The 15724-nt window shown below is 43.1% G+C and overlaps 1 protein-coding gene across 4 annotated transcripts in view; it reads right to left on the bottom strand.

Moving 5' to 3' along the window:
• TLE5 (TLE family member 5, transcriptional modulator) overlaps positions 1 to 15724 on the bottom strand; it is a 38603-nt gene that overhangs the window by 2136 nt on the left and 20743 nt on the right. For 2 of the 4 annotated variants that reach the window (XM_073593848.1, XM_073593854.1), the window contains exons 4-6: positions 12902 to 12946; positions 7052 to 7114; positions 6756 to 6830 (exon numbers count right to left, since the gene is read on the bottom strand). In XM_073593848.1, coding sequence (XP_073449949.1) covers positions 6756 to 6830; positions 7052 to 7114; positions 12902 to 12946 — 183 coding nt within the window. The remainder of the gene's footprint in view (positions 1 to 6755; positions 6831 to 7051; positions 7115 to 12901; positions 12947 to 15724) is intronic. The other 2 variants (XM_073593862.1, XM_073593872.1) reach the window with 1 other exon arrangement.

The raw sequence follows: 15724 nt of genomic DNA, 5'->3' as shown, positions 1-15724 counted from the left end.
TCTTTAAAAAGGTAGGATTATGAAACAAGAATTTTGTATAGACATCTGAGTTATACCGCCACCTACGGGAATATTTGGACACCAAAATAAATGGAAAAATGCCTCAGGCTCTTAGCATACCTCAGTTTTGTAACAAAACATCACTAGACCATAAAAGTGATAGTTTGAACCTCCTCTGCTACGGTGTGATCAAAACAAATCAATCCTAAATTACTGTGCTTAACCATGTCCCACCCAGCCACTGCCCATATATGGCCGGGTATATATGGCCGTCTGAGTGGAGGTTCAGGAACATCCCTCAGAAGGATAGGGGATCGCGCGTGCAGCGGCGTGATACCGATGCACTGTGTCCAGGTGACACAAGCGCATCTCCAATTTGCAGGAGGGCTTGTGATTGGCCCTCATCACATGACGGCTGTGTCCAATCAGAGCTGTCATGTGATGTAAATAGAGAGATGGTTGCTAGGCGATCGGCTCGGCTCTCCTCACGCAGAAGTTGTCAGGGAGGAGAGCAGATCGCTGCAGCCAGCGATCAGTGAGTATGAGTTTTTTTTTTTTTTTTTTTTTTTTTTTTACAGCTTTTTACACACTGATCACCGGCACAGTGTCCCTACACATGTAAAACACACAAAGTCCCCAAAACACTGTCCCCACACAATAAAAAACAACCTGTCCCCCACATATGTAACATTAAAATCATATGTCCCAATGATCATCTGCACACATATGTCCATAATCACACAAACCGATTATTATACACTTAACAGGATTTTTTTTTACCAAAGACATGTAGCAGAATACATTTTGGCTTAAATTTATGAAAAAAAAAAAAAAAAAAAAAAAAAAAAAAAATTTAGATTTTATTGTATTTCTTTTAAAACAAAAGTAGAATTTTTTCTGCAAAATTTCCGCGCTTTTGCTTATATCGCAAAAAATAAAAAATTGATTTGTGAATACCACCAAAAGAAAGCTCTATTTGTGTGAACAAAATGATAAATTCCATTAGGGTACAGTGTTGCATGACCGCACAATTCTTATTGAAAGTGCAAGAGCACTGAAAGCTGAAAATTGGCCTGGGAAGGAAGGGGGTGAAAGTGCCCAGTATTGAAGTGGTTAAACAAAAACACCAATCTGTGTTGTTCCCACAAATAATCATAAGAGTGTAGCACTGCTGAGTGTGACTACTATATACTTCTATTATACAAGTATTTAAAACGTGCAATTGAATAACACCAATAATATTCAAATTAATAACATACCATGTGAATAGTGGCGATGATATAAAAACTAAAAAACAAAAAAAAAAAAAAAAAAAAAAAAAACACTTAACAAAAAAAATAACGCAAAGTTCATAAATCAGTTATTCCAGAAAATATCTTTCACTTATGCAGTGCTTGGAAATATCCGACTACTGTATCCCGCACACCGTTGTGAATCAAATAGTGCTTATAAAAGTTTGACCACCACATGCTCCCAGAACTCTCACCTCCAATTGAAGCTTGTAGGCATAGGAGTCCTGGATGGGAAGAGCAAGATGGTATCAAAGGCGTGGAAAACAGCATTAAATTATGGCCGTATGAATACCTGAGGCATCTTAAAAGGCACCACACCACCCATATTCCCTGGAGGCTGTATTTGGCATGCCAAGGTAGACCCCTGTGGACAGAGGCTAAAGTGGTCCTGCAGATAGGAGCCGAAATCCAGGAGGATTTGTTTTATACAAGCCTACACATTCCAAAATTGGAGGTGAGAGTTCTGGGAGCCTGGAGGGAGCACATGGTGTTCAAATTTATAAGCACTATTGTTTGATTCACAACGCTGTGGGATACAAAAGTCAAACATATTTGCAAGCAATGCATAAGTGAAGGATATTTTCTGGAAAGACTAATTAAATGAACTTTACTTTGTGATGTTTTGTTAAGTTTTAATATCATAAATCATGACTATGCACATATGGTAGGTTATTCTGGATATTAGTGGTGGTTATTCTAATGCACATTTAAAACATGCAATTTAAATATTATATTAATATTAAATATACTCTTATAATTAAGCTCAAGACCATAATGAAATCCAAGAAAAGGATTTTTTTTTTTTAAACAATAAAAAAGGGAGAAGAAGGAGGGGAATCCTGTTTACACTCTTAAAGTGGTTGTAACTCATGTATTATTTACCTTAGATCAAAGCCCCCGCAGCGGTCCTTGTTCAACGCTCCGGCGACAATCGCTCCCGGAGTTACTCCGCGTTGTCATTAGCCGGAGCCGCGATGACATTCCCACGCATGCACGCGGGAGCTGCTGGTAATGGCAGTGTCTAACTTAAGCAATGGCACATACGTGCCGTTGCTTCAGTGTGCATGTGCCTGTGACGTCGGCACATGCAAATACAGGGGATCGCTCTTAAACCGTTTACCGTAGGCGATATCCAGCCTTATTATAGGCTTACCTTGTAGCAAAATGTGTGTTGTAAGGGTTTACAACCACTTTAATCATTGAGGGACACAGATCAAAATGTATGGTATGGCCAAAAGCAGTCCAAATGAGTGGTGGGTAACATACGAAGTTCAAACAGGCCCTCCAAAAAAAAAAATTGTAGGCTGCCTGCAGTTTAAAGAGCAGAAGATCCTGATGATCTAGAATGCCCACAGAGCATCTGAGGTTGGAGTACCACATCCACCTTGACCAATTAAGAGCTATAAAGGATCACAGAATGACCTCCATCTTGATACTACAGAGCAAACAAGGAAGGAACTTCAGAAGAAAAGCACAGATCAGGCTGTATTGATCCCAGCCATTAAAGCCACATAAGATCTATGGAGACGAACCTATACATTTTATTATTGAACCTGGAGGTTTACATCTACCTGTGACACAGGTCCTTAACAATTTTGGGTGTAGAGCCTATTCCTCTAGAAATGGCACGGTCAGCTGTAGAAATCTATCTACCAATTGTCCATGCCTGGAACGTTCTTTCCAAGACCGAATTCTTTCTACTTCTTGCAGCAGCAAGACTCCTGGTCCCTCCCATGTGGATGATGTAGGAGCACGTCAGGGGCATTCTCTGACTGGATCCTGAATGGATAACCCACCAGTAAGAATTTCCATCATTGTGGGGACAACCAAATGGCCCAGAGCTCCAAAATGTTAAAGAAAGGAGATGGGATTCCTCTGGCTTCCAAGGCTCCTGCCCCAAAAAGATGTCTTGGATTACCACCTAGCTTAACATGCTGTTTTGCAATGTGAAAATCCTCCAAGAGATTGGAAGAATGGATTGCTCTAACTCCAGAGCTGGACTTGTGATCCACCAGGCCAAAGATAACCTGTTACTCAGCAACAGGTGAATAGATTTGTACAGTGACTCGACCGATTTGTCCCACAATGAGAGGATGTTGGAGTCGCAGGGGCCTGGAGTGGAACTGAGCAAACAGGACTGTCTCAAAGGATGCTGCTATCAGTGTCCCATAACCCCACACAAAAGCATAAGAGTTGGTCAACTCAAGACAGGTCTTTGAGCAGAAAGTTTAAAATTTCTCTTGCTGAAGAAAAACTTGCACTTGAGTTATGTCTAGGATACTCCAGGCAATGAGTTGGCTCCAAAACTGAATATCAAAGATGGGATGAACACCCTCTTTTGGTTGCAATAAAGTCCCAGAAACCTTTTTTTCCGCAGTAATTGGGACAATAACCAGCCTATCCAGAAGGCCTGCAAGGTCTGCATTTCAGTCTGCTAACCTGTGTGGTCACACAAAAAGGTTTAAAGCCAATAAGTGGGAAAGTGGCAAGTGGAACTGGTTTGTAAAAATTGGAAACCAGCTCCTATACCCAGACACCTAGCCAATACTATCTGTCCAGACGTTCACAATGTCTAACAAACGATCACCCACCATGGAAGAGTGGGGGGCAGGTGTCCCTTCATGCTAAGAGAGGAATTGTTCTCAGGTTTGGGTGATTCTAGATGCCCAGGGTTTGTGACTGAATTGGGCTCCTGCCTTGGGTTTGGTCTTAGAACTTAAAGCCTGGAAGTAAACTTTATCTGGTCTTCAAAAGTAGTAGTGTAGAAACTCAGGCACAAACTGAGCATTGGATTCAGATTTTCTAAGGGTCAATGAAATTGTCACACTGGCTCCATTTTTATGTCGTGTGGTTTTGCTGCATTTTCAGAAAGTGCACTACATAATAGAAGTCTATGGCAAAGATAGCTAAACTGCACAAAAACCGTGGGTACACTGCGCTACACCTGCACTGAAGGAGAACTGCACCAAATCAGTGTAAAGGTGCCCCAGTGAATGCAAAGGAGCTTGGTAGTAATGTAGGGCAGCCAGCAAGCACTCAAAGCGATCTACAAAACACGGTGATCAGTGTTTATGAAAATTGGATCGCTTTTAGGAGTTTAATCCGTTCCCTCAATGTTTGATACACTAACATCACAGCCACAGAAGACTGCAATGCAAGGCCGGCCAGAGAAAAAAAAAAAAAAAAAAAAAAAAAAAAAAAAAAAAAAAAAAAAAAAAAAAAAAAACACAAGATTGACAACGTCCAAATGTTTATTTAGGAGATACTTAAGAATGCATTCCTGTAAAGGATTCGCCAGTGCTCTTTTAATTCGCACTTTGATTTTGGGGTGCATAACATTGGAGGTGTGGATAGAGGTTTTCCAGTCCGCGTACAGGACATCAGAAATAATTTTATAGACTCTTGGCAGGATTCACACCATTGCGAATTGGATGTGGAATTTGCGCATCCAATTCGCAATAGCAGGAGATTTTGAGAAGTTCACCGCAGGTCTGGTGTGTTTTGCACAAAAAACGCTGTGCGTCTTTTGGTCCGTTTCAGGTCGGAATTCAGCCCAAAATTTAGGCTGAAATCAGACCCGAAACTGTGAACCAGCACGCATCGGACCCCTGCTGTGAGCTGCATGCGGCTCATATGTGAACCGAGCCTAAGAGAATCCAGTCTAGCTTGGAAGGAAATGGCAGCTGCCTGTGACTCCTCAGGGTCAACAGGATCCAGCAAGGATTCTTTAAACTCTGCAGGCCACCCCAGGAACTGTTAAGAGGACCCTGAACTGGAGGGCCCGATACAGTGGCACTGCTCCTCTTTTGACTGGGTTCCAATACGTAACACTGCTTGGCAAAACAACTTTGCTCAGAACACCAGGTAAAATTTTGGGTACTCAAGAACCAACTGCTAAAAACAGGATGGGTTCAAAACATAGGAAGGAAAGCGGCAACAAGGACTAACTGAACTGCCCATCTCCTGCAAACAGAAGCATTGTGGGAAAGCACCACCTCACACTGATAGTGAGAAAGCGTGGAGAACGTGCTTAGGACCCTACACATTCCACAGCATTTTAACTCTTTCAGGGAAAACAAATAGGAAAAAGGAATAATGGCACCCAATCTTTTTAATAAAATAAATAGCTTCTTATGCTCAGCCCCCATGGCCTACTTATAAATGAGATTTCAGAAAGACAGTGGCAGACCAGGGGCTGTGTCATGGCTCTGGAAAGCACTCCATGGCTAACAGTACACAAAGGTCTGGAAAGCACACAACACAGAGCCCAGTGCCCAAAGGTTACATTCCAGACAGGCTCAGCTAACATCCAATTTAGTGGATTCTGGATACAGCCTTGAAAGCTAATGCCGAGGATAAAACAATCTGGATAGCTACAAAAAGATAATCTTAAGCAGCATGTAAAGAAGGAACTTAATTGAAGAAAACAATATATGGTTATTATGGTAACATTTTCTCAGTAAAGTGGGAGGTATAATGTCAGGCTGGTATTTTTTTTTCAGCCAGTGTCAAAATTCTTCTGTGGGTGACAGTATAACACAAAAGTTTCTGAAACTTGTGTCCCTCAACAAATGGGAACAGGACACAATATACAAATGTAATATTCCGCTCATTTACAAATTTCTGTAAAAAAGGCAACTATGACCTTATGAAATGCAGGCACCAATTCCCTGGCTATTAGGCTCAACACTGGGCCGCTCTAACAGTCAAAGCTCCAACACATCAGGATAGTGTTGAAATCTGCCCACTAGTTTCCTGTACATTCTTACTGACCAGTAAAGCCTCATACGCACACGATGAGAATAGCGGACGGATGATCATCCGTTTTTTTTTGCATGCTGGTTTCATATCGAAAATTAAGAGTTTTCTAAAGTTACGAAAAATTCCCGGACGACAGAATACAACTTCGAAAGTAATGTAATGTATTCTTTATTTTTATTGTTTCAGACAAGTACTGTACCGATTAAAACAAATAGTACTGGCATTGTACGAGAAGCTGTGTACTAGATCGTACAATTGCGTCAAAAGTGGAGTTTGTCTGATTTTCTCATCATGTGTACTAGGCATAAGGCTACCCATCACAGTGATGGGTCAATAGAAACGTATGAAATGTAGAAGGCTCCAACACTAGCAGTTAATTTTGATCTGCTAGTCAGATCTTACATTTGAGGTACATTGCCTTTTATTACTAATGCTACAGAAAAGACATTATCCAATAATAAGCATAAAATATATGATCCAGGAGTCACAGCCTTCCCACCCAGTGAAAACCGTCTCCTTTAAACACAATTAAATTATATCAAAAAGGGACAAAGGCCCATTTTAGTGTGTTTGTAATACAGTGTCAGACATGTCAAGTTAAAGAGAAGAGCACACTGAATGCAAGTTTATTTCCCCCCCCCCCATCAAAAACACTACAAGTTTATGTTTCTCCTTTCAACAAGCCAGAAAACACTAACATACACGAATAATGGAATTCAGTTCTGGAGCAGTCACTTGCTTTGCTCTCTCAATGGCTCCCAGGACTTGTTGCTGATGCTGCAAAGAGAGAATTAAGATCAGTACAGAGATAGACAAAAATAATCAAGCATGTATTAATGTGGCCAGGGCAAATTTACTAATGTTTTATTACACCAAGGCAACATACACATTTGAAGAAATTTTCAGCTAAAGCCAGATAAAAAGGGAAGGGGAACTGTATCACGCTGTTTTATGTTTTTAAGTTTTCTATCCCTTAACTATGCAGTAACATAACATACCTCTTGGGAGAGGTAAGGCAAAACCTGGGCGCAAATGCCATTTAACCTTTTGACAATTTCAGCCTGGAAAAAAAGAAAAATATTTAACAATGCATAAATATGTGAGCACAAAAGAATAATGTCAATCTTTCGGTCATTTTCTGCACAAGACCTTAAAAAAATGCTGGCATTAAGGCTCAACTATAGCTTTACCTTCAGTCTACCAGTGTTGTTCTGCTGCACTGAAATCACTTAAGCCCCTTTCACACTTATACGACTTGTCCCAAAATTTTGTACTGCAAAATCGTATGACAAGTCATTCTCCATGATTTTCAATGACTACCATTCATATTGGCACGACTTTAAGTCGTGCCGACTTGAAAGTAGTCCCTGCACTACTTTGGTCCAACTTCTATGCGAGTTGTACTCCATAGACCTCAATGTTAAACCCTCAAGTAGCATGCAAATCGTGCCTGAATAATATAGACACGATTTCAGTACGACTTTGTAAGCACAAGCCTGGCTCGCTGATCGGGAAAGGAAAACTTTTTTTCCTTTCGCGATGAGCGACAGGCAGTGCTGACAGCTGTCTGGTATGAATCATGAGGGGGAACGCCGCGCCAAGTTTTAAATGAAAGGTCTGGTGTGGATCAAAGGGGAACCCCTTACGCCGAAAAATCGGCGTGGGGTCCCCCCCAAAATCCATACCAGACCCTTATCCGAGCACGCAGCCCGGCCGGTCAGGAATGGGGGTGGGGACGAGCGAGCATCCCCCCCCCTCCTGGACCGTACCAGGCCGCATGCCCTCAACATGGGGGGTGGGTGCTTTGGGGCATGGGAGGCACCCTGCGGGCCCCCCCACCCCAAAGCACCTTGTCCCCATGTTGATGAGGACAAGGGCCTCTTCCCGACAACCCTGGCCGTTGGTTGTCGGGGTCTGCGGGCGGGGGGCTTATCTGAATCCCGGAGACCCCTTTAATAAAGGGGCCCCCAGATCCCGGCCCCCCCTGATCTTCTGCCGGCTCCTCTGCTATCTTCTGCAGCTCAATTGCTAGCGGTGGCCCGGACTTCTGCCTTCTTCTTTTCTTCCAGAGACGTTGACACAACGCTCTCTCCAGCTGAAATGGTCTCCGAACGCTCCGCAGCGGACTTCCATAGGCGGTGACCCCGCCCCCTTATGAGGTCACTGTCCCGGGGCATGCTGGGACTGTGCCGTCATAAGGGGGCGTGGTCATCACCCGGTGACCACGCCTCCTAAAAACGTCACAGTCCCAGCATGCCCAGGGACTGTGACGGCATAAGGGGGCGGGGTCACCGCCTATATAAGTCCGTTGCGGAGCGTTCAGAGACCATTGCAGCTGGAGAGAGCGTCGTGTCAACATCTCTGGAAGAGAAGAGGGAAGAAGACGATCCAGAAGTCCGGGCCACCACTGGCAAAAGAGCGGCAGAAGATAGCGGTGGAGCCGGCAGAAGATGCGGACACCGCCGGAGAGACCCCCGAAGTCGGAAGAGGACCCCCGAAGTCGGAAGAAGACCCCGGAGCGGCCTAATAATTTAAAACCTGTGTACTGTGTTTTTTATTGACACTTTTTTCCCCTAGGTGAATGGGTAGGGGTACCATGTACCCCATACTCCTTCACATAGGGTGGGGGGCCGGGATCTGGGGGCCCCTTTATTAAGCCCCCCGCCCGCAGACCCCGACAACCAACGGCCAGGCCAGGGTTGTCGGGAAGAGGCCCTTGTCCTCATCAACATGGGGACAAGGTGCTTTGGTGTGGGGGGACCGCAGGGCGCCCCCATGCCCCAAAGCACCCACCCCCCCATGTTGAGGGCATGCGGCCTGGTACGGTCCAGGAGGGGGGCGCTCGCTCGTCCCCACCCCCATTCCTGACCGGCCGGGCTGCGTGCTCAGATAAGGGTCTGGTATGGATTTTGGGGGGACCCCCACGTCGATCTTTCGGCGTAGGGGGTTCCCCTTACAATCCATACCAGACCTAAGGGCCTGGTATGCCCCTGGGGGGGAACCCACGCCAGTTTTTTTATTTAAAACTTGGCGTGGAGTTCCCCCTTATGATTCATACCAACTACTGTATGTTTTCATTTGTTAATGGCAAAAATGTGGCAAAGTCGTACAAAGTGGTACTGCTCCCAAATCGCAGTAAAATCGCGGTAAAATCGCGCGACTTTGAAGTCGTATAAGTGTGAAAGGGGCCTTACTCTGATTTTACCACACACACACACACACACACACACACACACATTGTGAGCTTTTCACTGTAAACATTAGAAGTTCAAGTCGGATTCCATCTCCTTTGCTACCATCCCATCTCGTCACCTTAATCTGACTTTCACTGGTCCATCCCTTCCAGTCATTAGTTTAATTTTTCAATCCAAAAGTGGTGTTGACACGTGGGTGGTACCAAGGGTTCACTGCATGCAAATACAGCCTGTCTAGAAACACCCACCCATCAAAGCATTTTGCATAACTCCACCTAAGGGTCCATTGCGTGCATCAGGGCTGGCAGCGGTTAGGATACTTGCACATGGTACTGATATTTGAACAAAAAACACCTGGTGCATATAGTACAGTAAAAATGCTACTGAATTCCTCTCATTTATCTTGCGACTACACACGTGAAATAAAGTCTAGCTCCCAGAATGCAATTCTAAGGTCTCCAATTACGTGCATATTTGCACATAAAAGACTGACCAGCAACAAAGATTTTTTTTTTTTTTTTTTTTAACTGATCTATGTGTCTTTTTGTACAGGCACCTCGAGAACAATGGTCTGCATTTACAAAAAAGGGAAAGAAGAAGGTTTAACTACTGGGCACTTTGACCTCTTTCCTGCCCAGGCCAATTATCAGAGCTTTTAGCGCTGTTGCACTATGAATGACAATTGCGTGATAATGCAACACTATACCGAAATTACATTTTTTATAATTTTTTTTCACACAAATAGAGCTTTCCTTTGGCAATATTTAATCACTGCAGGGTTTTAAAATTCATAGTTTGTTAAAATTTTGCAAACTGGTCATTTCTCTCCTTAACCACTTGCTTACTGGGCACTTAAACCCCCCTCCTATCCAGACCAATTTTCAGCTTTCGGCGCTGACGCACTTTGAATGACAATTGCGTGGTCATACAACACTGTACCCAAATGAAATTTTTATCATTTTTTCACCACAAATAGAGCTTTATTTTGGTGGTATTTGATCACCTCTGCAGTTTTTACTTTTTATTAAAAAAATGTAAAAAACTGATTTTTTTTTTTAAAAAAAGTTTATTTTTTTATATTTTGTTTTAAAAAATTTTAAACGGGTAATTTTTCTCCTTCATTGATGTATGCTGATGAGGCGGCAGTGATGGGCACTGATAGGCGGCAGTGATGGGCACTGATGGGTGGCACTGATTGGCACGGCAGGTGGGCACTGTTAGGTGGCACTGTTAGGTGGCACTGATGAGGCAGATGTCCCTCACATCCGATCCGGTGATCGGCTTTTTTTTCTACTCGCGCTGTCAGCGTGAGTAAAAAAAAAAAAAACGATTACCGATCTTTTGTTTACATCATGTGATCAGCTGTCATTGGCTGACAGCTGATCACATGGTAAGGGGCCGGGACCGGCCCCTTACACAGATCGGTGATCAGCCGAGTCTCAGTGACTCGGTGATCACAACACGCCCGGCGCGCGCCCTGCAGGGCGCGCGCAGGGAGCGTGCACAGGGGAGGACGTCATATGATGCCAAGCGGTTAACTGATGTGAACCAATGAAGCTGCACTGATGGGCTCTGACAGGCGGCACTGATAGGAGACACCGAATGGCAGCACTGGTGGGACTGCACTGATAATCAGGACACTGATGAACAGTGCCAATGTCCCTTTAACACAAGCCAGTTATCGGCTCTCTTCTCTCCTCACACTGTCCGCATGAGGAAAGAAAATCCAATAACCGGCTTGTGTTTACCAAGTGATCAGCTGTGCCCAATGATAGCTGATCACAGATGTAAAGGGCCACTGCGATTGGCCCTTTACCCCGATCAGCTGAGTCCGAAAAACTCAGCGATCACAGAGCGCGCTGCAGGGAGCGTGCAGGCAGCAGGATCACAGGAGGATGTCAATGAAGGTCCTCCCGGCAAAGTAAGCCCACGCTGTAGCAGTCATTCGACTATAGCCCCAGCAGGATAGGGTTAATTAAAAACCTTACAATGTTAATGAAGGGGTGAAAAGGCAAAATATATGCAGATTAAGCTTCGACAGACATTAAACATCTAACCGAGCAACCTGTAATGCTCTACTTCCCAGGCATATATGCATTTTAATAATAAGTCTGGAGACCAGTTTTTGTTTTAAGCAACTGCAGCCAATATCCAGATACTGTTCTTTAGAACAGACAATGGGCTTTCTGGTATGGCAAGTGTGAACGAACATCTCTACAGCTGTCCAATCACATTCACCAGCGACAGAAGTGGCTGCTGAAAGCCACCATTTGCACCTGTTGCTTCAGGTGCACTGAATAACGTCAGAAACCTGAAGCGTCAAGGTTTTACTCACTTCCAGTTTTGTTTACAGGCCATTACTGCTTGTAAAGCAGCCAATCTGATAGGCTGCTTTGGAGGGCAGAGGAGAGATCTGGGATCTATTAGATCCCAGATCTCTCTCTCTCAAAAAAAAAAAAAAGTAGGCAAGTGGTAATCGCACCACACACACACGTCACCTATGAATAATTTAATGTACCATAGTTTGTCACCATTCCACGCGCGTGTGCAATTTTGACGTGCGACAGGTTATGTATCCATTTACACATTAAAATATTTTCTATTTTACCAAAAAAATTGGGTATTATGCATTTGTGCGCACTAAAATTCATTAGTGTATTTTTTCACAAAATTTTGGTTTGATAAACCACTGCGCAAATGATGTGTGACATACAAAATTGCAGCACCCACCATTTTTTTTCTCCAGTACCCGCTTTCAGAAAATATGAATTGTTTGGGGGTTTTAGGTAATTTTCTCAGAATGCCATGCATTCCTATGTGTATTAAGAGGATATAGTATCTCAGGACCCTCATTCTCACTGAGTAATGCACAATCACCTGGACTACTTTTCTAGGTTAAAGGAAGTAAATTTCAACTTCACAAGTCCTTTTACAGAACTATTTTCAGTTTCCAAGCCTATTCTACCCTTATAATTCATTCAATTCTTTGCCCTTCTAAGAACTTTCACACAGCTGGTTTTCTGAATTTTCAAACTGATAGATTTTTTACATTTCTAAATCTGTTCTACCTGAGAGGGCGCAGAAAGGGGAAGAGAGACCAACCAATAGAATCCACTTTTTCTAACAAGAAAACATTCTCTCCAGGGTAAAGTTTGGAAGTAATGCAGTTGGAATCCAATACAGAAGCACTTGGACTTAGGAAGACATTTTCCCCGATAATTGGCCTCAATGCAATAAATCTAAATTCAGCAGACAGAAAGGGAATATCTCATCCAAATCCTAAGCTGGATGTGGAATTTTGCACAACTTTCGTAATACAAGTGATCCAAAAACATCTGACGATTTTGAGTCTATGCAAATGATTCATAACAGCTGTGCAGCCAGGTTATTGTGGTGGTTATGGTCTGGGTCTTATGTGGAAGTTCCCAGGCCTACAAATACAAGAAAGGCTTTGCTGGCAAGACGTCTGGTAAATCTGTACGAAATTCCCAGTTATAAAAGATGGCTAGTTCTGGGGTCATATTTAAAGAATGCAGACGACATCTTGGATCATATTTGAAAAACGCAGCCATCATACAGAAAGATACAAAAAAAAAAAAAAAAAAAAAAAAAAAAAAAACACACCACAACTAAATGCCACTGCATTGTGCTTACCTGTTTGTGCATTTCAATGTTCAGGCCATAGGACATCTCATAATACTGAAGAGAACAGAAATTCTGTTAATAATCAGAAACTACACTGATGTATATGAATAACGACAGACAATACTGAAAGATTTTTTTTTTATTTTTTTTCATAAAACATCACTTGACCTACCAAGAAAAACACACATTTGTCAAATACATTGTGATTGTGCTACATGATATACAAATTATGTCCCCGAATACAGGAAATGTGCGTGCAACTGCTCGATTTCACAATGGCAAACCAAGCCGCTTAGAATTTCAGTACCATAAAATTATCGTATTGATTGGCGTATAACACACACTTTTTTTCCCCCGAAAATAGGGGGCAGTCCCGCCTCCGCCACCAGCATTGGACCAGTGTTCTGTCTTTCACAGGAGGTGGCCCAATGCCGAGGGGGGGCGGGCCTGTGGGTGTGAGAGCTGAGTAACCAGGAGATGACGGCTCGGTGATTTCCTGCATGATTCGGGCTGCAGATGGACATTGGTCAGGCTGCATTGATGGGAGATGGGGAGACTGCATATGGGCACTGACTCTTAATTTGCTTCAAAGTTGTTTATTTAAAAAATACGTTTTCCTGAAGCTTTCCTCGTAAAATGAAGATGCATGTTAAAAGCTGATAAATACGGTCATTTCTCGCCAACAATAGCAATCCATTGCAAGGATTACTTGACAATTGATCACTGCAAGCAAGAGAGTGGCTACATTTCTACATACAGAGGGACCATGGTGAACGAACATAGCCACCCTCTGGAGGAGGCAGAGAGCACCAGGAGGTCACAGCATTCGATTGATGCTTCAGCACAGCTTTTTTTTTTTTTTTTTTTTTTAATATATATATATATATATCTTAATACATTAACCACTTCAGCCCCGGAAGAATTTAACCCCTTCCTGACCAGTGCGTTTTTGCGATTCGGCACTGCGTCGCTTTAACTGACAATTGCGCGGTCGTGCGACGTGGCTCCCAAACAAAATTGATGTCCTTTTTTTCCCACAAATAGAGCTTTCTTTTGGTGGGATTTGATCACCTCTGGTTTTTATTTTTTGCGCTATAATAAAAAAAAAAAAAAAAAAAAAAAAGTGATATCCCCCAAAAATAATTAAATAAATTGCAATAAGCGTTTATTGATTGGTTTGTGCAAAAGTTATAGCGTCTACAAAATAGGGGATAGTTTTATGGCATTTTTTATTTTTTTAACTAGTAATGGCGGCGATCAGCGATTTTTATTGTGACTGCAACATTATTGCGGACACATCGGACATTTTGACACATTTTTGGGACCATTGTCATTTATACAGCAGTGCTATACAAAATGCACCAATTCCTGTGTAAATGACACTGGCAGTGAAGGGGTTAACCACTAGGGGGCAGTGTAAGGGTTAAATATGTCCTGGGGAGTGTGGCTACGTGTGACACATCACTGATCTCTGCTCCCGATCACAGGCAGCAGAGATCAGTGACACTGTCACTAGGCAGAACGGGGAGATCTTTATTTACATTAGCATCTCTCCGTGGTGACAGAGTCCACAGGACGAAAGAACGAACGAAGGAACGAACGAAAGTTAAAGAGGCACCGAGCAGTTTAACCAGTTCAGGTCCGCCCCATAGCAGTTGAACGGCTACAGGGCGGCCTGTGTGTCAGATTTTTTTTTATATATTATACACAGTGGGGATGGAAAGTATTCAGACCCCCTTAAAATGTACTCTGTTATATTGCAGCCATTTGCTAAAATCATTTAAGTTCATTTTTTTCCTCATTAATGTACACACAGCACCCAATATTAAACAGAAAAAGAATTTACATTTTTTGCAGATTTATTAAAAAAAGAAAAAAAAAATAACTCAGGTGCTGTCCATTTCTTCTGATCATCCCTGAGATGGTTCTACACCTTCATTTGAGTCCAGCTGTGTTTGATTATACTGACTTGACTAGGAAAGCCACACACCTGTCTATATAAGACCTTACAGCTCACAGTGCATGTCAGAGCAAATGAGAATCATGAGGTCAAAGGAACTGCCTGAAGAGCTCAGAGACAGAATTGTGGCAAGGCACAGATCTGGCCAAGGTTACAAAAAAATTTCTGCTGCACTTAAGGTTCCTAAGAGCACAGTGGCCTCCATAATCCTTAAATGGAAGACGTTTGGGATGACCAGAACCCTTCCTAGAGCTGGCCGTCCAGCCAAACTGAGCTATCGGGGGAGAAGAGCCTTGGTGAGAGAGGTAAAGAAGAACCCAAAGATCACTGTGGCTGAGCTCCAGAGATGCAGTCGGGAGAAAGGTGTACTCTGGCTTTCACACTGGGACTGCAGATGAGGCATTTTTCAGGCACTTTACAGGCGCTATTTTTAGTGCTAAAGCGCCTGAAAACACCCCAGTGTGAAAGGGTCTTAGTATACACAGTCCTGACTGCCACAGAGGGCTGTCAATCAAAAATAGTAGCATTATATCAGAACTTTGAGTTATGACACTGCAGAATGAGGTCACCTAACAGTGCAGTTCACTACAGAAATGCAACAAAGAGCTAAGCTGGCAATAGACAGATTGAAATTTGGAGGATTCAGCAGGGACCTGCTGAATTTTAATTCATGTGTGGCTGTCTGTTCGACATAAGTCGATCAAGCCGAAAAACTTGATCATTGCCTAAAGCTGGTGATCAGTGTATAACGACAGTACTGAGCCCTGCTGTCAGAATACCAAAAACGCAGCAGGAGTGGGGGATTCCTCCATCATCATTTGTACAGAGGGATCCCCCCCCCCAAATTCAGCCCAGTGGCTGAAAAAATAAAA

This window comes from Aquarana catesbeiana, linkage group LG01 (assembly GCF_042186555.1).
Source record: "Aquarana catesbeiana isolate 2022-GZ linkage group LG01, ASM4218655v1, whole genome shotgun sequence".
Taxonomy (NCBI): Eukaryota; Metazoa; Chordata; class Amphibia; order Anura; family Ranidae; genus Aquarana; species Aquarana catesbeiana.
The sequence above is the reverse complement of the archived record's forward strand: the minus strand, read 5'-3'. Positions and strand labels throughout refer to the sequence as shown.